Source organism: Erinaceus europaeus, chromosome X, assembly GCF_950295315.1.
Source record: "Erinaceus europaeus chromosome X, mEriEur2.1, whole genome shotgun sequence".
NCBI classification, from domain to species: Eukaryota; Metazoa; Chordata; class Mammalia; order Eulipotyphla; family Erinaceidae; genus Erinaceus; species Erinaceus europaeus.
In genome coordinates, this window is record NC_080185.1 from 105,040,046 (window position 1) to 105,064,926 (window position 24,881).

At 40.7% G+C, this 24,881-nt stretch overlaps 1 protein-coding gene across 7 annotated transcripts in view; it reads left to right on the forward strand.

Annotated features, from left to right (window-relative positions):
• Positions 1-24,881, forward strand: part of DMD (dystrophin) — a 2,449,111-nt gene that overhangs the window by 1,767,671 nt on the left and 656,559 nt on the right. For all 7 annotated transcript variants that reach the window (XM_060182733.1, XM_060182732.1, XM_060182735.1 and 4 more), the window contains one exon: positions 20,141-20,352. In XM_060182733.1, coding sequence (XP_060038716.1) covers positions 20,141-20,352 — 212 coding nt within the window. The remainder of the gene's footprint in view (positions 1-20,140; positions 20,353-24,881) is intronic.

Consider the following 24,881-nt stretch of genomic DNA (forward strand, 5'->3'; position numbering starts at 1 on the left):
CTGTAACACTATACATAAAACCTGAGACCTAGTTGCCTCAGGCATGAAAGTCTTTGCATAACAATTATGCTGCCTCCCCTGTCCACTAAAGTTTCTTTCATTCCCTCTCTCTCTCTCTCTCTCTCTCTCTCTCTCTCTCTCTCTCACACACACACACACACACACACAAAAAAAAAAAAAAAAAAAAAAAACAACAACAAAAAAAAACTCAGCACATTGTTGGTTATACAGCATAGAAAAATCCCAAGGAGTCAGGCGGTAACACAGCAGGTTAAGAGCAGGTGGCGCAAAGTGCAAGGACCAGCGTAAGGATCCCGGTTCGAGCCCCAGTCTCCCCACCTGCAGGGGAGTCACTTTACAAGTGGTGAAGCAGATCTGCAGGTGTCTTTCTCTCCCCCTTTCTGTCTTCCCCTCCTCTATCCATTTCTCTCTGTCCTATCACAATAACGGTGACAATAAGAATGACTACAACAATAAAACAAGGGCAACAAAAGGGAATAAATAAATATTTTTTAAAAATCCCTGACTCAGGAAAATAAAAGGTACAGTTTAAAGTTAATGTTCTTCATAATTTGAAATTATTATCCCTAGATAATCTACAAATGACTATCATTTGTAAGAACAAGTATTTCCCCTACAAAAAAATGCAGCATGAGGAATCAGTTAAGTCAGTGATAATAATTACCTTCACTAAATACCCCTCGCTCATAGTGCACTCCCAAAGTCTTTGTGCTTTGAACTCTCTGATTTGACTCTTTAGAGTCTACATACAGCATAGACTCATAAGGAGGCATTGCAGAAAGATCAATGTAGTAAAACCTCAAGAGAGCAAGAGTGTGAGGGGAACATAAAGAAAACAAGCAGAATGGCACTGCTTGGGCTAAAGTGGGAGCTGAATTATGAATTTGAGTACAAGCTCTTTAGTATATAACTTTTACTTAAACTTGTAATTTGATTTTTTTCTGAGGAAAAGAATACTTCAAAATGTACAATTTCATAATGTACGGCTACTTTAAATGTATTCAGTTTTTGGAGGAAGTTTATTCTTAAAAGTTGTTGTATACTACCACTAGTAAACACTATGTTGATTATAAGTTATTTTAAATAGTATTTAAAGACATAGGGAATAAATAATCACATCATTAAGGATGTCAGATGCTAAGTTAAAAGTAGCATGTGAAAGTGTTACCTTCCTTAAAACCCCAATTTTGTTAGAGCCTGCAAGACAGTCGAAGGGAACAGATCACCGTTTATATGAACTTTTCTACCTGTGTTTTGTTTTCCCAATTCCATATAATTTCTCTTTAAAAAAAAGATCTATTTATGAGAGAGAGAGAGAGAGAGAGAGAGAGAGAGAGAGAGAGGAGAACCAGAGCATCACTCTGGCACATAGACCTGGACCTCATACCTTTAATTTCAGAACTCTAGTTACTACACCAGCTCTCATGCCACTCCATATAACTTTTCTACTTTTATTATTATTAATTTCTTACCTCCAGAACACTGTTCAGCTCTGGCTTATGATAATGCTAAGGATTGAGCCTGGGACTTTGGTGCCTTAGGCATGAAGGCCTTTCTGCATAACCATGTGCTGTCTCCTCAGTTCTGCCATATCCCTTTTATGTACAGAAAATAGTTTAAACTCGATCACACTGGGATGGTGTTTCTCAGACTTGTTTCTTCATCACCAGCTGTGAAGCTTTGTTAAGATTCTTTTCTCATTAACCTCTGTGACATTTTTTTCTCTTTCTTTTTTTTATTTATAAAAAGGAAACACTGACAAAACCATAGGATAAGAGGGGTACAACTCCACACAATTCCAACCACCAGAACTCCATATCCCCTCCCCTCCCCTGATAGTGTCCCTATTGTTTAACTCTCTGGGAGTATGGACCCAGGGTCATTGTGGGCTGCAGAAAGTGGAAGGTCTAGCTTCTGTAATTGCTTCCCCGCTGAACATGGACATTGACAGGTCGATCCATACTCCCAGTCTGCCTCTCTCTTTCCCTAGTGGGGTGGGGCTCAGGGGAAGCAGAGCTCCAGGACACATTGTCAGGGTTGTCTGTCCAGGGAAGTCTGGTCAGCATCATGCTAGCATCTGGAACCTGGTGGTTGAAAAGAGAGTTAACATACAAAGCCAAACAAATTGTTGACCAGTCATGAACCTAAAGGCTGGAATAGTGCAGATGAAGAGTTGGGAGGGGGTCCTCCATTTTGTAGATAGCTAGTAGGCATATTTTAGTTATATTCTAAAGGCCCTGTGGCTATACTAGTTTCTTTCTTTCTTCCTTTCTTTCTTTCTTTCTTTCTTTCTTTCTTTCTTTCTTTCTTTCTTTCTTTCTTTCTTCTTTTTCCCTGAGCCTGAAATCTGATATGCAGGTGGATCTAAGTTATTGTCTGGGGAGATGATGTCATGGCTGGGAAAAGGACCAGAAAGCTGGATCAGGGAAGAGAGTAGCTCCCTAATATGGGAAAGGGGTATAAATATTGTTGACTGTAAACTCCATGGATTTGATGTGATCTGGGGCCCATATTCAGCTTAGGAGCCTATGTGGCCTCTGCATCCCTGTAGATCTGAGCTCACATTCTGTGGTCATGAGTAGGAATATTCCAATCTGCCCTTCTTTTTATGTTATGGATAAGGTCTCTTGCCATTTATATCTTATGGGCCTTGGGAGGTTTACAAACCATTGTGGCCCTAGATAGATTGAAGAAGTTTTGTTCCTCTCAGAACAGATTCCCAGTGGCTGGGGGGTGGGGTGGCACAGCAGGTAGATCAGAGCATGTGCATGCTGGAAGGTCCTATCGCTGGCACCAAATAACTAGGTGCTTTACTCTCACTCTGAAATAAACTTAGTTTTATTAAAGTAAAAAACAGGGCTTGGGAGATAGCATAGTGGCTATGCAAAAAAACTTTCATGCCTGAGGCACCAAAGATCTCAGGTTCAATCCCAGTCACCAATTGAAGCCAGAAATGAACAGTGCTCTGAAGACGTAAAAATAAACTTCCATTCTCGGGGCTCTGGACACTATTTCTCTCTTGAAATTGCAAACATTCTTAACTAGCCCAAGAGTCTGAAGATTCTAATCCAGTAATTTGGGGTAGAAACAAAGTAAGTAAGCTTTTTAAATAGAGCTCAGGCTAGGTGTGCATGGATCACTACTTGATTTTGTCATAATCCCCCCCCCGAAATATGAAATGTAAACACTTAGCTATTTTTAGGGATAATACCATTGATGGAATATTTGTACATGTGTATAAATCTTTAAAAATTGGCCTTGCTGACATATATCTGAACATAAGTCAGAGCAGCATTGAGGACATACACTTCTTTTTCATCTGTCTCCTTGGCTTTTGCTTGGTTATCTTCTAGATAATTTATATTATCTATAGAAATCTTCCATATCACCTGCTTCTCTACATGTCTTGTAATGGATGTTCCTATTTCAGTACTATTCCTTTCACCCAAATTGAGGGGATAAATGAGCTTAGCTTCCTGAGCACATTGGTGCACAATTCCATTATGGCTATTGAAGTATGAGCTAAAATCTTGCATTCACATGGTACCTCCTTGACAATTCTCTCAAATCAGACAATTACACAAAGGCAACTAAGGATGCTAGGGTCATTTCTGAAGCTTTTTTTTTTTTTGTAAAATTGGCATGCTTTTCTCATTGTTGGTTAGCTTCCACAGAAGTTTTCAGTCTTTGTTTAAGGTGGGAAAAAAGCTATGATGAGTGTAAGAACTTTTCAGCACAGCAGGTTATAAACCAATTAGGACAATGATGTCCTGGATGGAGGTTTTCATGAACCTCTCACATTAGCTATTTCAGCTTTTTTTTTTTTAAACATAATATTCAAAGTGAAAAGAATAATGAGCTATTTAGGAAGGTTTGGAAAGAAAAATCCTTTCATTAGGTTCCAAATAACAGCTAGCTTATTAAGAAGCAAGAAAACAGAGATTTGGTATAGGAAAAAAAAGGATGAGAAAATAAAGCAATGTGATTAGAAGGTCAGTAATCCCATTGGAACTGACAGTGTGGTGGACTCATATCAGCTATCTTTTGTGTGGTGAGACAACTGTACTAACTTTGCTCGGAACCTCTTGCCGATGCCATTTTTGAGAAAATTTAACATGCTTTAGCTGTATGTACAAAAATGCCTAAGAATAAATTTGTCACCTACACTCTATCCACAATGAGACAGTCTGCAAGAAACATACTAGTCTGTTTCTTAGCTAAGCTGTTTATGTTTTTCAAGAAAAGTATAGTGTCTGCTCAAAAGAGGCATGGGAACATCGTTGACAGTGGAGCCACCATTAATCTGTCTGTGTTACCTAAAGTAAGGATAAGTTTGTGCCAAGATAGAATTTTCCATCAGCACTACTGACACATAAATAAGTGCTTTCAAGTGGGCCCTAGAATATCAGGAAGCTAGGGTTTGATGCCGCCAAGGATAATGATGTTGACAATCATACAGGCAGTGAAAGATGGAAGAATTCAGGGAAAAGAAAATGTTCAAGATTTCTCAAGTGTTGACCTTCTAGAACTGAGCAGATGAAGAGTATAATAGTGGAGAGGTTGGGTCCAGACCCGTGGTCTGAGTTCTGAGCTGGCTAACTTGTCTGATCACTTCTCTTGTCTGATCACTTCTCTCTCTCTCTCTCTCTCTCTCTCTCTCTCACTCTCAATTTTTGTTTCTTTCTTTTTACTTTTTGCACTGGCTTTGCATTTCAAGGTTGATTTCAAGTGGAAACCTTCCACTCCTGTTGACTCATTTGACTCCCAGATATTTTGCTTACCCTCTAATTATTTGTCCCCTTGTTTCTGTCCCCACAATGAGGCGACTCACTTCTTCTCTCTCCTATCTAATCATTCCTCCTTGGCTGTCACAGTAAGCTTTTAAAAATATCTTTGTCTTGTCTTTTTAATTTATTTTTAAAAGATTGTATTTATTTATTTTTACCAGAGCACTGCTCAGCTCTAGCTTATGATGATGCTGGGGATTGAACCTGGGACTTTGGTGCCTCAGACATGAATATCTTGTGAAAGTAACCACTATGCTATCACCCTAGCCACACCTTAAGATTTTATATCTGACCTTTTGTGACATTGCTCTAACCATTATACTAAAGTAGCCAATGACCACCCGAGGTGGTTGATTTTGCTTAATCCGAAGCCCACTTTTCATGCTTTGTCTCCAGAAACTTTGCCTTAAACACAAGGAAAATGTAACCTTCCCCACATCTCTCCTTCGCTTTCTGCATTTAGCCTGCCTCCCTCTAGACCTTTTCCAAGGTTTTGTTTCTGTCCGTTGTACTCATGACTGCAGTTATTCGTCGCTGTGGGAATAGCAGCTCTCTGACCTTGACACCTCTGACCTCTCCCTCATTTCGTCCATTGCATGTGGCAAACTACCTATGTTATTTTTCCTCGTGGGGACTATTAGAGCCTTACATTCAAGAGGAAAATGAGAGCTCACGATGGTGTCCAAAAACAGATTACTTTTACTTGTTTTTAGATGTGGAAGGGGTAGAAATCCTCTCCTGTGTGTTTACCCACAAATGACTCAGAAGTCATGCAAAAAAAAAAAAAAAGTAAAGCAAGGAAGATTCACCAATACAGATGTATTAAGCAAAGAATTTGTGGACACTACTCGCAGGCTGTATTCCAGAAAGGGCACAATGACCTTGCTGAAAAATGATGGTCAGAGTCTATTAGTTGCATCTTTTCTTGTGACGGAGAAAAGCCATTATATGACATGGCCAGAGCTTCTAAGAACCCTTTCAAGAACTATAAGGTTTTTATAACCCCCATTCATTTCCCATATTACCTATTGTGTACCAGGAAATGTATTCTACTCAGAGGGAAGAGCTTAGGAAAGTTCTATACATTTTGATCTTCAAAATATTTTTTTCCTAATCTGTTTCTATCTTTCTGTCATCAGGCTTTCCAGAGACTCTTATCCTAGCATTTTATTCTCTTTTTCTGCATCTTTGCTTGCAGTCCCCTCCAATCTAGTCTCTCATTCACAGCATGACTAATCTCAGACCCAAATCAGAAGGTGTCACTTCTCTATATGAAACTTTTCGGGGAGAATGAAAAACAAGACTCTTAACCATAATTCAAAAGGTTATGGGGAGCCATGAAAGCCACGGTTAGCTTTTCTTTATAATGAATAAAATACCCCTCCCCCTCCCTTCCTGAAGGGAAGAGCTTAAGAAAGTTCTATGCATTTTCATCTTCAAAATATTTTTCCTAATCTGTTTCGATCTTTCTGTCACCAGGATTTCCACAGACTCTTATCCCTCCCCCCTTCTCTTTCTGCTTCTCTCTCCCGATCAAAAAGAAAAGGAGAAAAAACTGAAAAGAAAAGAATACAGAAAAGAGCATATCAGCATCAGGTGATCAAATGGTTCTTTTTCTTTTTTATTTAAGAAAGGAGACATTACCAAAACCGTAGGATAGGAGGGCATCTGCACTATTCCAAATGATTCTTTTTGAGAACTTATCAGAACCAAATAACAATCTTGTTTAAGACCAGGTTCTGATGATATTTGTGTGCCTCTGTTTTGGTTAAAAGATATCCATTTTATATATATATATATACATATATATATATATATATATTTTTTACTCTACCTACAAATAGTGTAGGCACAGTACAGTTCTGTATCTCACTCTTAAGAAAATAATAATACCTTATGTTTGCTGACAGCTTTGCAATTTATAAAGCACTTTTCACAGAGATCACCTCATTTTAAACTTCTTCATTTCTTCTTTTATTCTGAGAATTCTATTTAAGAAGAATTTGCCTTTAAAATTAAGGCAATTACACTATTCTGTCTCTGTAATTCTTCACCATATGTTTCATCAAGGCATCCTCTCTCTCTCTCTATCTCTATCTCTGTCTCTCTCTATCTCTCTCCTGGGTCTTTCATCTCTGGAAGTATAGTTATGATTTACCTAGAGGTAAATAGAAATAGTGATAGCCAGCTATAGAAATTGTTTCTTTTGTTTCATGTAAAGCCAAACATTTCATTTTAGATGCTGCTATCCCTTTTTAGGAGTTTCTGTACTAACATTTGAAGTTTATTTACATATTTTGTATAAAACTGTTTTATAACTTGAATGAGATCATTAGAATAGGGAGTTTTCGTACCATTAACAATAGCATGCATGAGTTGATGGGGCTTAAATAAGCAAAAATCTCTGCAAATTATGCCCTGAGAAAGGTAACTCAGGTCTTTCATACACTTTCCTTGATGGTGTCCTAGCTAACCCTTAAGTCTAAAATATATTTTGTAATCATCAATTTTTTATTTCTCTTAAAATGCAAGCATAAAATGAGCCAGAATTGATTGACATTTTTTTTTATCTCACATCTGGCTTTTGTGAAGAATTTGACAGAATCAATTGAGCCTGTATTTCATTGATTCATCTCCTCTTCTTCCCCATGATACACAAAATCATTACAAAAAGTCTTAAAAGATTAAATGTGAACTTTATTTTTATAACTCTGGCTAGATGTATACTTGTACTTATTTATTTATTTTGCTTGTCTATGTACTATATGTGAAGCAGGTCTGCAGGTGTTTATCTTTCTTTCTCCCTCTCTATGTCCCCTTCCTCTCTCAATTCTCCTCTGTTTTATATAATAAAAAAATGGCTGTCAGGAGCAGTGGATTCTTAGTGCAGGCACCGAACCCCTGCGATAATCCTAGAGCCAAAAAGAAAAATATTTCATTAGTGATTTTGTAACAGTTAACACGGTTGTAAGATACAGGAGTATAATTCCATACAGTTCCCACCACCAGAGCTCTGTGTCCCACCCCCTCCATTGGAAACTTCCCTTTATTTATTTATTTATTTATTTATTTATTGCCTCCAGAGTTATCGCTGGGACTCGGTGCCTGTACTATGAATCCACTGCTCCTGGAGGCTATTTTCTCCATTTTGTTGTCATTGTTATTGTTGTTGTTATTGTTGTTGCTGCTGGGATAAGAAAGAGAGAAATTGAGAGAGGAGGGGAAAACGGGGAGAGAAAGATAGACACCTGCAGACTTGTTGCACTGCTTGTGCTTGTGAAGTGACCCCCTTGCAGGTGGGGAACTTCCCTATTCTTTATCCTTCTGGGAGTATGGACCAAAATTCTTTGTGGGGTGCAGAAGGCAGAAGTTCTGGCTTCTGTAATTGCTTCTCTGCTGGACATGCACTCTGGCAGGTTGATCATACCCCTTCTATCTTTCCCTAGTAGGGTAGGGCTCTAGAGAGGTGAGGTTCTGGCATACATCGATGAGGTCGTCTGCACAGGGAAGTCCAGGCATCATGGTAGAGTCTACAACTTGGTGGCTGAAAGGAGGTAAGATATAAAGCAGGATAAATTGTTTAATAAACAGGAACCCCCAAATAGGTATAGAGCAGATAAAACTAGGGGTCTTTGGGTGGGAAGAAGCTAGGAAGTCTATTTTAGGTACGTTCCAAGGGGCATATGACTTTAGTAATTTTTGCCTGAGCCAGATAGCTAACATGCAGGTGGACTAAAAAGTATTTATTGTCTAGGGAGATGGTGTCAGAGTTGAGAATAGGCCTGGAAAGCTGGATACGGTCAGAGAGTAGCTCCCAAATCCTTTCTAGGCCACCATGTGTGCTGAAGGGATTGTTCCATACTATTTCTTCCTTAGCTTGAATAGTTAGAGTGTGGCATGTGCTTCTGTAGACTGGAGTGAGCCCATCTGCTTTTCAGCTACAATTTACATTTTCTGCACAATCAATAAAAGGTTAAGTGACAAGAAATAGAGATGAAACTCAATGTATGTTTAGGGAGAAAGGAGTCTGTCTTTGATTATTCTACATATTTGGAAAATATTTATACTCTAATGCATCTGTTTGGAGGTGCAGATTTACGGTGATGAATGGGATTTACTGTGTGTATTGCATAGCAGTGACAGGGTAATAAAGCCCTGTGCTGGAACTGTAGTAGTACCCTTTTAGCTACACTTTAATGAATTCTTTTGAGTTGTTAGTACTTTGTTTGCTGTACTTGGCCACATAATTAGCTGATGACTAGGGCAGGCCAGGCAGATGGATTGTCCTCTGATATGCTGTAACTTGTATCACATCTGGAGAATTTCTTTTCTGTGTCCTCAGGATGACCTATGCTTGCAAAATAAAAGATTTTTTGTGTAACGATAGGTCCAGCTTTTCTCCCCAATTTCAACCTTTCATCCTTGTGCACTTAAGGAAGCCTTTAGACACGCGGCGCAAAGCACAAGGACCGGCATGGAGATCCCGGTTCGAGCCCCAGGTTCCCCACCTGCAGGGAAGTCGCTTCACAAGCGGTGAAGCAGGTCTGCAGGTGTCTTTCTCTCTCCCTCTCTGTCTTCCCCTCCCCTCTTCATTCCTCTCTGTCCTATCCAACAACAACAATAAAACAACAAGGGCAACAAAATAAAATAAATAAATAAATATTTTAAAAAATAAATAAAAAATGAAGCCTTTAGTTTTTAACCTAATTAGTTGTAATAATATGATATCACACTTAAAACACCCTCCTTTTTATTTAATTAAAAACCAATTTCCATATTTCATCATGACTGGGTATTGGTATTTGCTTATATTCACTGATTCTCTAGTTGGTAGCAAAAAGAAAAAAAAAAGTAATTCTCCTTTCACTTTTTTTTCCTTTCACTTTTACTCATTTTTCAATATTGAAACCAACTCATCCTCCCCTTATGTTTTATAAGCAAAACAGGAGAATGAGCTTTCTTCAGAGGACTACTCTCTTCCTCTATTAGAATATTCAATATACCTTTAAGAAGGTAATCTGATGGTTGACAGGCTTTTAGTGGCGAAGTTAAGAAACCTGCCCTGCATCCATTTTCAGCTCCTCTCCACACATAGTGGGTGTGACTCTGAGCCAAACGTGTCATCTTTTCCACTCCTATAAATTCTGTTTACTATCTTTCCAGCTTCCGTATACTGCAGATGGTAGTTTTTTCTTTCCTTGATTAAAAGTGATCTTAGTGACTTTGAAATCTACTTAAATCATACAGTGCTTTGTGTGTGCTGTGAGAGAGTTTATTGTGAAACACATCACATGTGCAGAAAAGCATACCAGAATTGTGCAGCTGATGCCCAAGAACTAACTCCCCAGGAATGCTACAGATGCTATGGCCCATTGCCTCCCCTTATCTGCCCCTCAGCCCCATTGTTTGTTTATGCTTTTCAAAGTAAGTTTGGAAGACCTCCTACTATTTACACTTAAGCATCCATATTATCAGCTTAAGCCCCATATTTATTTACAGTTCTTGTTGTGTGCTTCTTTACTTAGGTGCTGGTTTATGTCAACGTTTGCAGAGTCAGCTGGGGGGATGCTCACTGATGGAGTACAGCCATTTGCTTTGGGGTTAAGTACACAGCATCATATGTGCCAGAGATCAGTGGTGTTCTGGAGTGTCTCCCTCTCCCTCTCCCTCTCCCTCTCCCTCTCCCTCTCCCTCTCCCTCTCCCTCTCCCCGCCCCCCCCAGCCTCCTTCCCTCCCTTCCTCCCTCTCCTCCCCCCTCCCTCTACCTATCCCTCTCCTCCCTCTTTCTCTCTCCCTATCCCCCTCTCCTTCTCCCTCTCTATATCTCTCCCTCTCCCTCCTCCTCCTCTCTCCCCCTCTCCTCCCTTTCCCTCCGTAAGAATAAATATTTCTCACAAAACAAGATTTGCAGAATCAAATGCACCAATCTTACTCAAGAGTGTTAATGAATGGCTATACCTGTGTGACATGTGCTTCTTTCAAGATCCAGGAAAATGTTATCACCTTGGAAAGGGTCTGTTTATTTTTACAGAATGAGTTTATTTGGACTGAATATAAAATTGCCTTTCTGAATCACACCCATGGTCTGTCCAGAGGAATAATATATGACTTTTGAATTACCGTTCCTTCATCCAGGCGCTAGGCTGAGTGCTTCCCAGTAACCTTGTAACAGGAGTCTCCATCTCTGACAGAACCATCAAGGAACATGAATTTCTTTTTTTTTTTCTAATAAAGATTTATTTAGTTAGTTATGGGTGAATGGCAAAAGAACTTGCAGGGGAAGGAGAGATGGGAGAGAGACAGAACACTGAGTTCTGGGATGAGGGGATGGCAAGGCTTAATCCTGTGGCTTCTGCAGTGTTAAGCATGCAAATTGGTTCTCTAACAGGCTAAGCTAGCTCTCAGCCAAAGGAACGTGTATTCCGTACACTTAATACTGCAAAGACTGCCAGTTACCATATAACCCATTGCCCCTTTGCTCTACACTCAGGAATTGAGAATCCTAGTGTTGTTATGAGAGTCTTTGGTTGCCTGCCTCTCAGGTCCTGCTCATGTGTGATTCATTCCACTGCCTCTTGGATGCTTCTTTATTCAGACAAAGGGACACACCCAGCGTGAGGGAGAAGATACCTCAGCACCACCATTCCTTCTTCTAGGGCCATAGCAGCCCCCGTGCGGTGCTTGGGCTCAAACCTGGGCCACATGTATGGCAAAGCGGGCATCCCACCCAGTGATCTATCTCTGCCCCCTGACTGACTGCTTTTGATCAGTGCTCTCTGTGCATTATTTCCTCAGTCATCATGGGTGATTAGTTTCCTTATAATCCTAATCCCTCTTATACAAGGAGTAAACTGAATATGAAAATGGCATTAAATTACTGATCTACTAGCTGTAAATTCAAACTAGCTGTAAATATTGGATGATGAGTATAAAGGATTTTTAAGCTAGTCCTTTCATTCTGAATCTGTCTTCTATGAATTTAAACTAAATGCTTGGCTATTTCTGAATTCTAGCTTTTCCAGTTTTAGAAAAGAAGCAGATTATCAGACTAGTCACAGTGACTAAGATTTAATCAGGTGCTTACAACTACTCTCCATTCCATATCTTGGGCTGAAATGTCGCAGGACATTTTTTTTCTCTGTATTTATGCAAAACCATATCCTTTTTCTCCAGTTCCTAAATAGAACAAATGATCATTCATGCTCGCTGTATCCAACTTCATGATTAGTGAATTTGCTTCTTTGTTTAGTCGCTTTTATGTTGAGATTCCTCTTTGCAGAGCTTAATAGTCTTCTACTGGGCACTGTTTTAATGCCTTGTGCAAGTAAAAGGAAGAAACCTCCATATTCCTTATAGTTTGAGGTATTATTATTTGACTTTCATTGATTCTTTAATCGTCTTTGAATGGCAAGCAATGAGATTTGCTCATGCTATAACTCAGGGTGTAGTTGTATCTTCAGTTCACTTAAGAGTAGAATAACGGTAGCTTTTGTTGTTGTTGTCTGTTTGTCTTCAGTTCCCTTCTTGATCGTGCCTAAAACTGTGTTGACTGTTTTAGGTTTAGGGAATAGTCTGTTATTATTCCGTCATATTTCTCTCCTCCCCAATATGCAGTTCAGAGATCATGTCTTAATTTCAATGGGAATCATTTTCCTTGTAGTTGACCATCACTAGTTGTCTGCCACTCTTTTCTCTTTCAAAAGACTTCAAAGGATGATGTCACTCTAATGTAACTCTTCTAGCTGTGTACTTTATATGTATATGTAAATTTTATTTACAAAAAGCAAACACTGACAAAACTATAGGATAAGAGGGGTACAACTCCACACAGTTCCCACCCCCAGAACTCCATATCCCATTCCCTCCCCTGATAGCTTTCAGGATCTCTGGTGTGCTATCTGTAATCATGGAGATCTGCATTATGCATCCCCTAGCAGATCAGAAGTGTTAGCTCCTGACTATAATGCACTGTTAAATCTTCTCTGTACAGAGTACCAATAACACTGCACTTTAGCTTGGTACCTTATGCTTTACCCATTAGGGAATTTTATGATCAAAGCAGTTCTTTGCTTCTGCAACTATCATTATTTCACTTTTGCATTTGAGGGCAAGGGAATTGTGAATCAACTTTCACAAATCAAATTAGTTACTTCTTCACAAAGGTTGGGCCTTAATCCATTACTGTTAGCTGAGGTTTCTTCCTAAAACTCAGTCAAATTGACTTCTCTCAGACTCTAACTTCAGTGCAGAAATCGCAACAGAGATGCTCTTTATTTTGTAGCAATGCATATTCACAAAGGCAATCATTCTGTTTTTTTCTGTAAATAACATTTTTCCCTGAGAGAGATGTTGTGGAAATTTATATCAGTCAAGAATGTATCCTGATAATCAAACATAGCTAGCTTAAAAACTTTCAGTGAAAGATTGCTTAGTATCCAATCAATTGAACTGTTTCGTTCTTTGCAATATTGTGGTTCTTGACATGATTGCTGAGCCTCCAATTTGACACTTGTGGAGATGCGTAAATCAGGATGCATGCTGAGTCCCAGCCTGTCCTCCCCGGCCTCAGCACTGGTTATTCATTCCCCTTCATTATCCTGCATCTATGTACTGCACAAATCAGTGGAGAAGTGGTCCATGATGGACCTCTAAGAGGAGGCAAACACACATTTAGATAGCTCTTCAATTACCAACACACACAGATTGTCTGAGTCGATATGCATATATTTCATTATGATTTCACTTTCGTGTGTCAGGCAAATCTGGTGCAAATGTAAATGGAATAGTATGGGTTCTAGGGATACAATGCCATGATGTGTCTCTGGTCTATCAGTAATATTCTGAGTGAAGTGTTGCAAGTGGGGTGAGATTGTGTAGTTTGAATTGTTGCCCAATTTGGGGCAGTGACCAGGTCTGTATGATGTCCATTTAACACAGAGCTCCCCCCTTCAAGATAACAGCTTCTCTTTGAGGGTCTTTACACTAAATACTTTGTTTTATTGCTTGAAAAAGTGGAGTGTGTCTGTGTGTGCTAGATTTTTATTCTGTATGTGTTTCTATAAATTCAGCTATGTGAACAGCTATATCAGTAATTTGCATTGCTGTCTTTAAAGAAAATAATAGTAACCCCAGTCGTTTTGTTAGTTTTCCTGTGCTGACAATGTTTCTGAGGGTCAAGTCTGGCTCATTGTCCAGTGAAACATTTCTAAACTGCTCTTTGCACTCTAAATTGTATAATATCCTTATCTAGGTCTTTGCATCTCGTATTATTTATATCTGCCAAAATGATATATATACATATACACATACTATACATACACATACACATACACATACACATACATATACATATACACCCTCCCCAGTTGCAATCTTTCTGGAAAGATGAATTCTGGAAAGTTGCACATAAAATACATTTCGTGTTTCAAGTAGTATTTTATCAGTTTTTATTGAAGTACAATATACGTAGGAGAAAGTGCTCATGTCATAAATGTGACTTTGTATACAGTGAATAAAGCTGTGTAAACAACCCCCAAACCTGGAAACAGAACATTACCAGAACCTTAGGAGTTCTCCTCATGTCTCTTTCAATGACTCAAGTCCCAGAAGAGCAAGCGCTATCCTGATTTAGGCAGTCATCTTATCATTTCCTGCTTTTAGACTTCGTACACAGTCAATAGAACACTATGTTCTTGTTTTGGCTGGCTTCTTCCTATAACATTGTTGCTTATTGTTGTCGCTTTTACTACATTACAGAGCACTGCATATGTTTAATACAGTAAATAGCATATAGATAGTAATGGTTGACAGCATTCTCTTCATAAATACATCGTGCCTTTTTGTTCACCATCTCTGGGACTTCACTGCTCTCAACTGATTTTTTCAGGCAGAGATAGAGATAGAGAGGCCACAGCACTGAAACTGCCTCCAATGGGGTAGGGACTGGATGGACTCGAGCCTGGGTCACACACTTGACAAAGCAGAACACTATACAGCTGAGAATAAATAGATTACATTGCATTTATCCATTTTACAGTACATGGGGATTTGGATAGTTTCCAATTCTAGGGGTCTCCCAAGTTAGTATCTGTCCTTTGATGACTTTAAATACACATTTCCATTAGATATGGAACTAGAAGTAGAAATACAAGCCTAATAATATTTTAAATATACTCGACAAGTTGCCTATTTGAAGAAATCCTATGGTGAATCCTTTTGTGCAGGAAATAATCTATAATTTCTGATCTGCAAAATGGATTCTTGCATATTGTTAGTTATTTCACAAGGGGCAATGCATCTGATGTCTGTCTTCCTAGTATTTATCTAATTGTACTTCCGTTACTAAAATATAATATTTTGCTGTTGTTCTTATCTTCTGGAGTTCAGTTTGTTTCAAAATTTGAAAATACCCATAGAAAGACCCAGATCCCTCATATACATGTAGTCTTCTGTATTGTGCAGTCCAATATTTAATTATAAAGGCATACTGGGGGTGGCATAGGAGCAGATTCTCTCAGAACAAGCATCTAGTTTTAAAATGTTAGAGAAAAAAACATTGATTAGTTTTGCCTCATCGGTTATCTGATAAATACATGAACATATTCTAGTAGGAAACATGATATTAGAGATGTTTTATACAAGAAAATATGTTGGTGTGAAGACAATAAATCAAAAATAGTAATGCCCAGAGGTTATTGGTTTGCTTGGAATAGAGATCAAAAAGAGTGAGAGAGAAATGTGAAAAACCTAGTGGGGGTTGTATTGTTATATGGAAAACTGGGAAACATTATGCATGTACAAACTATTGTATTTACTGTTGAATGTAAAACATTAATTCCTAAATAAAGAAATTTTAAAAAAGGATATGATCACAACAGCACAATAAAAATGTGAAAAACTCCAGGTGTTATTAAAATATATAAACTTGAATTGCGTTGAACTCTGACTGCTTTTGAAGAAGTTTCAAGGTCTTGGATACGAGTTAACTTTGGAAGTGGCATTTTGACGTCACTATGCAAAGGAAGCATGGATAACTGAAACAGCCTACATTTATAATTTGTTTGATAGGCAGGTATTACAAGTGTTCTAGATATCAACCCCTGGAATGTACACTAATTTTTTTTTTTTTTACTGAATAGCATTATTTTTTCAAAGATTTTATTTGTTTATTTACTAATGAGAAAGATAGGAAGAGAGAGAGAGAGGAACAAAAGAGAACCAGATATCACTTTGGTACATGCACTGCCTGGGATCAAACTCATGCTTAAGAGTCAAATGCTTCATCCATTGTGCCACCTCCCAGATATGAATAAATTCTTACACCAAATTCACCAAGAAAAGTCCTTGAAACAAGAATTGGTTTAAAATTGGTTTACTTGGAAAGTAATCCTAGGAAGTACCAGTGAATGAGAGGGACAGAGAAACAGAGGGGCAGGGGTGAGAAGATAGCATAATGTTTATGCAAAAAGATTTCCTGGTCTGAAGCTCTGATGTCCCAGGTTCAATCCCTAGTGCCACCACAAGCCAAAGCTGGGCAGTTGTCTGGTTAAAAAAAGGAGGAGCTGGATAAGGAGGAAAACCAGAGAAAAGAAGGCAATCACTGAGCCAGTTACTGAACTGATTATTGTTGTGGGCAGCTAGAGTTCAATGCTGATGAGTAAATCCCAGAAAATTGTGGGAAAACATGTCTCACAGCTGGCACCCAGGTGGGGCAATTATCTTCCAGCTCTCATCCATCACTCACTGATGTTGGTCTGCTTCTGAATTCTGCTTCTAAGACCCCTTCTGTTTCATTGGTTTAATCCCCCCTGCTTAACACTGTATCTATTTAGATAACCACTGGTAACTAAGCACCACCCTGCCTCCAGGGCATTGGTTTAATCCTCATTGTTTTGCACGCTTTTTCCTTCTCCCCACCCCCTATCCTACGTACATCCTCTTCGGACCTGACTCTTCTGCCTCAGGATATATAAGGACAAGATTGTGATTAGAGATAGCTTAGATTGCGCTGCGTTCCACGTGAATAAAGACTGAACTGCGTACCACTCAGCCGTGAGTCCCTGGTCGTCTCTCTCTCCCGCCTGCGAAGCTAGCCGGCGGCACACTGACTGACTTCTTTGTCAATCCCTGAAAGAATGATTGCTACCACTGCAACCAGTTTCTGTGTGGTCTCTAGGGAATTCCATGTAGTCAAAGCCCAGGGATGCTTCTGAATTCCAGTCTCACCACTTGAGTCCAACTTTTGGCTTCATCACTCACTAACTGTACAAGCTTAACGAGATACTATTTTTTGTTTGTTTTTTTATACAAAGCCAGAGATCTGTAACCCAGATCCTCAAGTATGTATAGTATCATTGAGCCACCACTCAGGCCCAACCTTTTTTTAATCCATTTTTTTTTAAGGTTTTTTTTTTTAATATTTATTTTATTTATTCCCTTTTGTTGCCCTTGTTGTTCTATTGTTGTAGTTATTATTGTTGTTGTCGTTGTTGGATAGGACAGAGAGAAATGGAGAGGGGAGGGGAAGACAGAGAGGAGGAGAGAAAGATAGACACCTGCAGACCTGCTTCACCGCCTGTGAAGCGACTCCCCTGCAGGCGGGGAGCCGGGGTTTGAACCGGGATCCTTATGCCGGTCCTTGTGCTTTGCGCCACCTGCGCTTAAGCCGCTGCGCTACAGCCCGACTCCCTTAATCCATTTTTTAAGATTCATTTATTTGTTTATTGGAGAGAAAGGAGAGAGAAAAAATTAGAGCATTACTCTTGCACATGAGATGCTATGATGAAGTTCTAGGAATTTATCATAGATTCCTTTTTTCCTTAGTGCTCAGCATAGTGTCTTGTATCTACTAGAGGGTAAAAATAACAGTGACGGAAGTCAGGCAGTAGCGCAGCAGGTTAAGCACACGTGGCATGAAGCACAAGGAGCCGCGTAAGGATCCCAGTTCGAGCACCTAGCTCCCCACCTGCAAGGGAAGCACTTCACAGGCGGTGAAGCAGGTCTGCAGGTGTCTATCTTTCTCTCCCCCTCTGTGCCTTACCCTCCTCTATCTATTTTCTCTGTCCTATCCAGTAACGACGACATCAATAACAACAACAATAATAACTACAACAATAAAAACAAGGGCAACAAAAGAAAGTAAATAAATATAAAAAAAAATAGTGACAGGCACACCCAATGGATGGATGGATTGGTAGTGGTGCATAGAGGGAGAACAGTAGATGAAGTGTGTGTGTGTGTGTGTCTGTGTGTGTGTGTGTGTGTGTGTGTAGCCTGGACCTCACACACATATTCCATCACTCTAGGCTGCTAGTCATTCACATACAGAGAGAGGGAGAGACACCGCAGTATGGGGACTTCGTCCAGTGCCATTAGCATCACTGCCAGGTGATGCCTGGGCTTGACCCTGAGCCACACACAATGGCCAGGCTCAGTGTGTCCTTAGCCTGTACATTCACTTAGTTGCGCATCATATGCGACCTGAAGTGAATGTACAGAAATCACATCCTTAGTGAGATGCATAACCCCTGTGAGCAAGTACTGCAACTCACACGCATGACCCCTTCTGGAATAAAACTTTTCATTGCCGTGACTGAACAAGCATTCTAGTGGTGTATGTGTCTGAAATAATAGCCTAGACTATAAAAGCTCCCTCCTCCTTCTATAATTTAGAACTCTCCTCCCACATAATCGGACGAAAATCTCTCCCTAAATCTAGTGATAGCCTTTTAAAATTTTCTCATAAAATTTTACTGCACTACCATAGGTTTACAATACTGTATAAGTTTGAGGAGTGAAGCTTCCCACAATATACATATATACCTCACCTTAGCCTTCACTACAAAGTTCTTTTGTCATTCACACTAGTAACCTGGTCCCCTATCCTCTTGGATGTTCCCCCTTTGGTAATGAGCATACTGTTCAGAGCCCGTTGATTGTGGCTTCTTTTATTAGTTCATTTTACTTTGACTATGTCCCTCTTATAAACAGCAGCATCCTTGTCTTTCATTTCCTGACTTATTTCTCTTAGCATAAACACCTCAAGTTCCAGCTTTTGCATTAGTGGAATGGTGTTCCACTGAACATATGCACTACTGCTGCTCCTTTTTTTTTTTTTTTTTTTTTGCCTCCAGGGGCTCAGTGCCTATACCATGAATCCACTATTCCTGGAGGCCATATTTCCATTTTGTTGCCCTTGTTGTTATTATTATTGTTCTTGTTATTGCTGCTGCTGTTGTTAGAAAGGACAAAGAGAAATCCAGAGAGGAGGGGAATGCAGAGAGGGGGAGAGAAAGATAGATACTTGCAAACATGCTTCACCAATTGTGCTTGTCAAGCAACTCCCTGCAGGAAGGGAGCTGGGGGCTGGAATCTGGATCCTTATGCTGGTCCGTGTGTTTCACACCATGTGCTGTGCTACTGCTCACCCCCACCACTACTCCTTTATGCAGTTGTTCATGAATGGACAGTTAGGCTATTTGCATGTCTCGCCTGTTATGGATACTGCAGCTATGAACAAGGAAAGTATGTATCTTTTTTATTTAGTGCTTTCCTATTCTTAAGAGTGGCATTGCTGTATCTTATGGCATTTTTTAAATTTTTATTTTTTATTTTGTTTACTTATTTTGTAGAGAAGGAAGAGATAGAGGGAGAAAGAAATGGAGACCTCATGGCACCAAACTAAAGAAGTAGAGGGAACTATCAGCCCAGTAGGGGATGAGGCAGACAGGCAGACGAGTGCAGACAGCCTGTCAAGGATGGGGTGGTGTCAGGGCAACTTCCACTGGGTGCACTGTGGGCACTTGAACCCAGTGAGAGAGCACCAAGCTCCAGGAGACTGAAGACATTTCCTTGCATTTCTGCCCTCATTGATTACCAGCAGGAATGAATGCCTTGGTAGGTCTGGCCTGCTGCCTAGAGGAAGGTGAGCTCTAGCAATGCAAAGCCTGACCAAAGGAAACACCAATATTAGTACAGGGTTCATGTTGTTGGGCACTCAAGTGGAGTGGTAAAGGTGAGGGGACTCGGACATTCAACTATAGGACCTCCCTACAAGATTACTTCTAGTCAGCTCTAGGGATTGAGAATGAAAAGAGTGTTTGCATATACTACTCACACGAGGTGGCCTTCTTAGAAATGATCTAGCAGAAACTCGTGTTCACTATTGAAGGAAAAACAGCAACAAAAAAAGAAGGATCAGTCCAACACCCTGTGAGATGATGAAATGTTTTTCATGAATGAGTCATACAAAATACGAGCTATGTGGATGTTGAGTTTCAGATGTGTTCTCCAGGTTCATATTTACCCCTCCATTTTTGTTTTTCCCACTCCAGTTGATAGGATTCAAGGTCAGTGGGATGAAGTACAGGAGCATCTGCAGAACCGCAGGCAACAGCTGAATGAGATGTTAAAGGATTCAACACAGTGGCTGGAGGCAAAGGAGGAGGCCGAGCAAGTGCTGGGACAGGCCAGAGCCAAGCTGGAGTCCTGGAAGGAGGGCCCCTATACCATGGATGCCATCCAGAAGAAAATCACAGAAACCAAGGTAAATGCCACAGAGATGCCCTCGAGATGGAATTCTGATCACACTGGATTGAATTATGCTGTGGATGAATAGGTTTTCATGTGAATTTATTCAGGTGAGATATCATTTAAACTGAAATGAATGGTAAACTTAGCAGCCAAAACAAGAGACTGGAGGGAAAATGGCTGGCTAGTTTTAATCCTTATGTCAGTGTCACTTATCATTCAGGAGATACTGGACTCACCTACACATGGTACCCTCTTTTTTTTGTTAAGTTTTTATATTTATTTATTTTCCCTTTTGTTGCTCTTGTTTTTTTAATTGTTGTTGTTATTGATGTCATTGTTGTTAGATAGAACAGAGAGAAATGGAGAGAAGAGGGGAAGACAGAGAGGGGGAGAGAAAGATAGACATCTGCAGATCTGCTTCACCGCTTGTGAAGCGACTCCCTGCAGATGAGGATCTGGGGGCTTGAACTGGGATCCTTACTCTGGTCCTTGTGCTTCGCGCCACGTGCGCTTAACCCGCTGTGCTACCACCTGACTCCCTAGTACCCTGTTTGAACTCTTCTGAGGGGGGCCAGATGGCGGAACGCTGGGCTAAGTGCACATAGTACGAAGCTCAAAGACCTGCACAAGGATCCAGGTTGAAGCCCCTGGCTCCCCACCAGCAGATGTCTTATCTTTCTCTCTCCCTCTCTATACCCCCTCCCCTCTTGATTTCGCTCTGTCGTATTCAATAAAATGGAAAAAATGGCCACCAGGTGAAGTGGATTCATACTGCAGACACCAAGCCCCAGAAATAACCCTGGAGGCAAAAAAAAAAAATTCCTTCTGAGTTGATTTGCATGCTGTATAGTCAGTCATCTGCTGTCAGCTGGATTTAGTTCCTTTAGGGAAAGATTTAGCTGGTATCCATCCTACTCATTTGATTCTGGAAAGAAATAGTAGACACAGGAGATAAAATGTCCTCGCTTTTAAAAAATACTTTATTTACTTTTTCATGAGATACAGAGAGAGAAAGAACCTTTAGGGAAAGAACTGCTCAGTTCTGCATTCTGGTGAGTGCTGGGGACTGAGCCTATAACCTCAGACCCTCAAGCATGAAAGTCTTTTGCAGAACCATTATGCTGTTTCCCCAGCCTTTCTCTCAAGTTCTTCACCCATTCTCTGACCTCCAGGTTGCACCCTTCTTCTTTCTCTGCCTTCACATCCTCTCTCCCCCCAGCCCCATAATATCATCACATATCTGTTCATTTAGTAATCTAAACTCTTCCAGATAAGGGAAAAGGGGAGAACAAATTTTTTTTTAAATAAATAGATGAATAAATATTTCATCTCTTTTTCCCTCTGCAGGTGGGGACACAGAGGGGAGTGTTGAACCCAAGTCTTTGTGCATGGTGACATATGCACTTAACCAAGTGTGCCTCCACCTGGCCCAGAGAATAAAAATTAGCTTAGTGACTGATTTACCCAACACTATACGTGGTTTTTTACTTGCATTTAATCCTTTCAAGCCTCAGATTGATGGGGTTGATTTGAAAAGACCGTAAATGCCAAACACTGGGTTCCCTTGTGGGGAGCTGAAGCTGACAAATTGCGTGGTTGGCAGCTTCATTAAACTGAGTGTTTGTTTCTTACCCTTTGTGGATATTTTTTTCCGAATATACTAAGATCTGCTATCTATGTTAGCTGAGAAGAAAGCCATCACGTTTTCTTGGCTTTAAGCAACTTCTAGATCTACAACAATGTTTAGACCACATACACTACATTTATCTTTATGCTAGTTTTCTTGCAAAAATAAACCCTTCAATTTGAATAATTAAACGCAATAAAGATTATGTGGTGCATCCATTACTATGTGCAAGGAGCCAGGTTTGGGCACCCAGCCCCCACCTGCAGGGGAGAAGCTTCACAACTGCTGAAGCAGTGCTGCAGGTGTCTCTTTAACTCTCCCTCTATATTCCCTCCCCTCAATTCCTGTCTTATCAAACCAGATGAAATAAGTCAATCCTGAAAAATACAGTTAAGTTTAATCTCTTGCTGTGTCCCAGTCCAATGGAGGGAGAAGAGCCCTTATTTGACGCTCTCTCGAGAGGTGACTAGTCTTTTTTGTTTTTAGAAAGGTTTATTTTATTTTATTTGCTTTTTGCTTGTTTTGCCATCACTGGCACTTCTATGCTCTATGCTGAAGTTTTCAGATAGAAAAAGCACGACAGAGACAGAGGACAAAAGACGCCGCAGCACTAAAGCATCCTCTGGTGTGCTGGGAGCCTGACTCTGAGGAAACTATCATTGTAAAGGAATGGCTGCCTGGGACCCTGCAGAGAATGTGGTTCCTGGGTCCATAGGGTCTCATGACTGAAGTGCAGATTAAATGTGCCCTTCCTTCCTTCCTTCCTTCCTTCCTTCCTTCCTTCCTTCCTTCCTTCCTTCCTTCCTTCCTTTCTTTCTTTCTTCCTTACCTCCATGGTTATTGCTGGGGCTCGGTACCTACACTGCGAATCCACTGCGCCTGGTGGCCATCTTTTTCCCGTTGTTATTGTTGCTGCTGCTGCTGCTGTTGTGTAGCACAGAAATTGAGAGAGGGGGGTCGGGCAGTGGCGCAGTGGGTTAAGTGCATGTGGCGCAAAGCACAAGGACCGGCCTAAGGATCCCGGTTCGAGCCCCCGGCTCCCCACCTGCAGGGGGGTCGCTTCACGGGCGGTGAAGCAGGTCTGCAGGTGTCTATCTTTCTCTCCCCCTCTCTGTCTTCCCCTCCTCTCTCCATTTCTCTCTGTCCTATCCAACAACAAACGACATCAACAATGGCAATAATGATAGCCACAGCGAGGCTACAACAACAAGGGCAACAAAGGGGGGGAAATGGCCTCTAGGAGCAGTGGATTCATGGTGCAGGCACCAAGCCCAGCAATAACCCTGGAGGAAAGAAAAAAAATTAAAAAAAAAGAAATTGAGAGAGGAGGGGAAGACAGACAGGGTGGGAGGAGAAAGATAGACACCTCCAGACCTGTTTTACCACTTGTGAAGTAACCCCACTACAGGTGGGAAGCCAGGAGCCTGAACAAGGATTCTTGCGTGAGTTCCTTGCACTTAACCTCATGTGCCAACAACTGGCCCCCTAAATGTGTCATTTCTATCCACATCCCTTCGACCAGAATGTGTTCCCACTCAATATGAAGAAGAGCTAGGTGAGCTTCTAGCGGGTCTTTGTCAGCACTGCTTTTCCAGAAGTCTTGTGCTGCTATGAGAATGAGATATTTATTGTATAACAGGAATGTTAGAAAACCACATAGGATCTGCAGGCTGAACATTACGTTTCCCAGTTGTGGAAAAGAGAGGAAGAGGGAAAGGGAATATTAAAAACAAACAAACAAACAAACAAAAAACCATATCAGACAACTACTGACAAAGGAAACCAAAACCATAAACTTTATTTAAAAGAACTTTTGAGCAGTTGAGGGGGTGGTCTCTCAAATCAACCCCCCTGCTGCCTTTAATGGCCTTTGTTTTCTTTTTTATTGATTTAATAATTATCCACAAGCCTGTTGGATAAGAGAGATAAAATTTCAAACAATTCCCACCACCAGAGTTCTGTATCCCATCCCTTCCATTAGAAGCTTCCCTATTTTTTATCCCTCTGGGAGTATGGACCCAGGGTCATTATGGGGTGCAGAAGGTAGAAGGTCTGGCTTCCGTGATTGCTTCTCTGCTGGACATGGGATTGGCCAGTCAGTCCACACTCCTAGCTTGTTTCTATCTTTCCCTAATGGGGCAGGGCTCTGGAGAGGTGAGGTTCCAGGACACATTGTTGAGGTTGTCTGTCTAGGGAAGTCAGGCTGATGTCATGGTAGCATTTGCAACTTGGTGGCTGAAAAGCATTAAGGTATAAAGCAGAATAAAATTTTTAATAAACAGGAACCTAGAGGTAAGAATATAGCAGATGGGGGGGGCTGGGCAGTAGCACAGCGGTTTAGGTGCACATGGTGTGAAGCACTTTTGACTCAAAGATCCAAGTTCGAGCCCTGGCTCTCCACCTGCTGGAGTGGGGTGAGTCGCTTCACAAGTGGTGAAGCGGGTCTCCAGGTGTCTATCTTTCTGTCCACCTCTTTGTCTTGCCCTCCTCTCTCGATTTCTCTCTGTCCTATCCAACAACAACAGCAGCAGTAATAACAATAATAGCAGCAAGGGCAACACAAATGGAAAAAATGGCCTCCAGGAGCAGTGGATTCATAGTGCAGGGACTGAGCCCCAACAATAATTCTGGAGCCAAAAAAAAAAAAAAAGAAAGAAAAAGAATGTAGCAGATGAGTTTTGGGGTCTCCATTTTGGAAAAAGCTTAAAAGTCTATTATCTGGGGAGATGGTGTCACAGTTGGGAATAGGACTAGAAAGCCGGGTCAGGGAAGAGAGTAGCTCCCAAATATGGGAAAGTATATAAAGACCGTTAACTGTAAACTCCATCAATCTGATCTGGGTCTCCTATTCAGAACAGGAGCCTGTGTAACCTCTGCATCCCTGCAGGTCTGAGCTCGAATTTCCTGGTCATAGC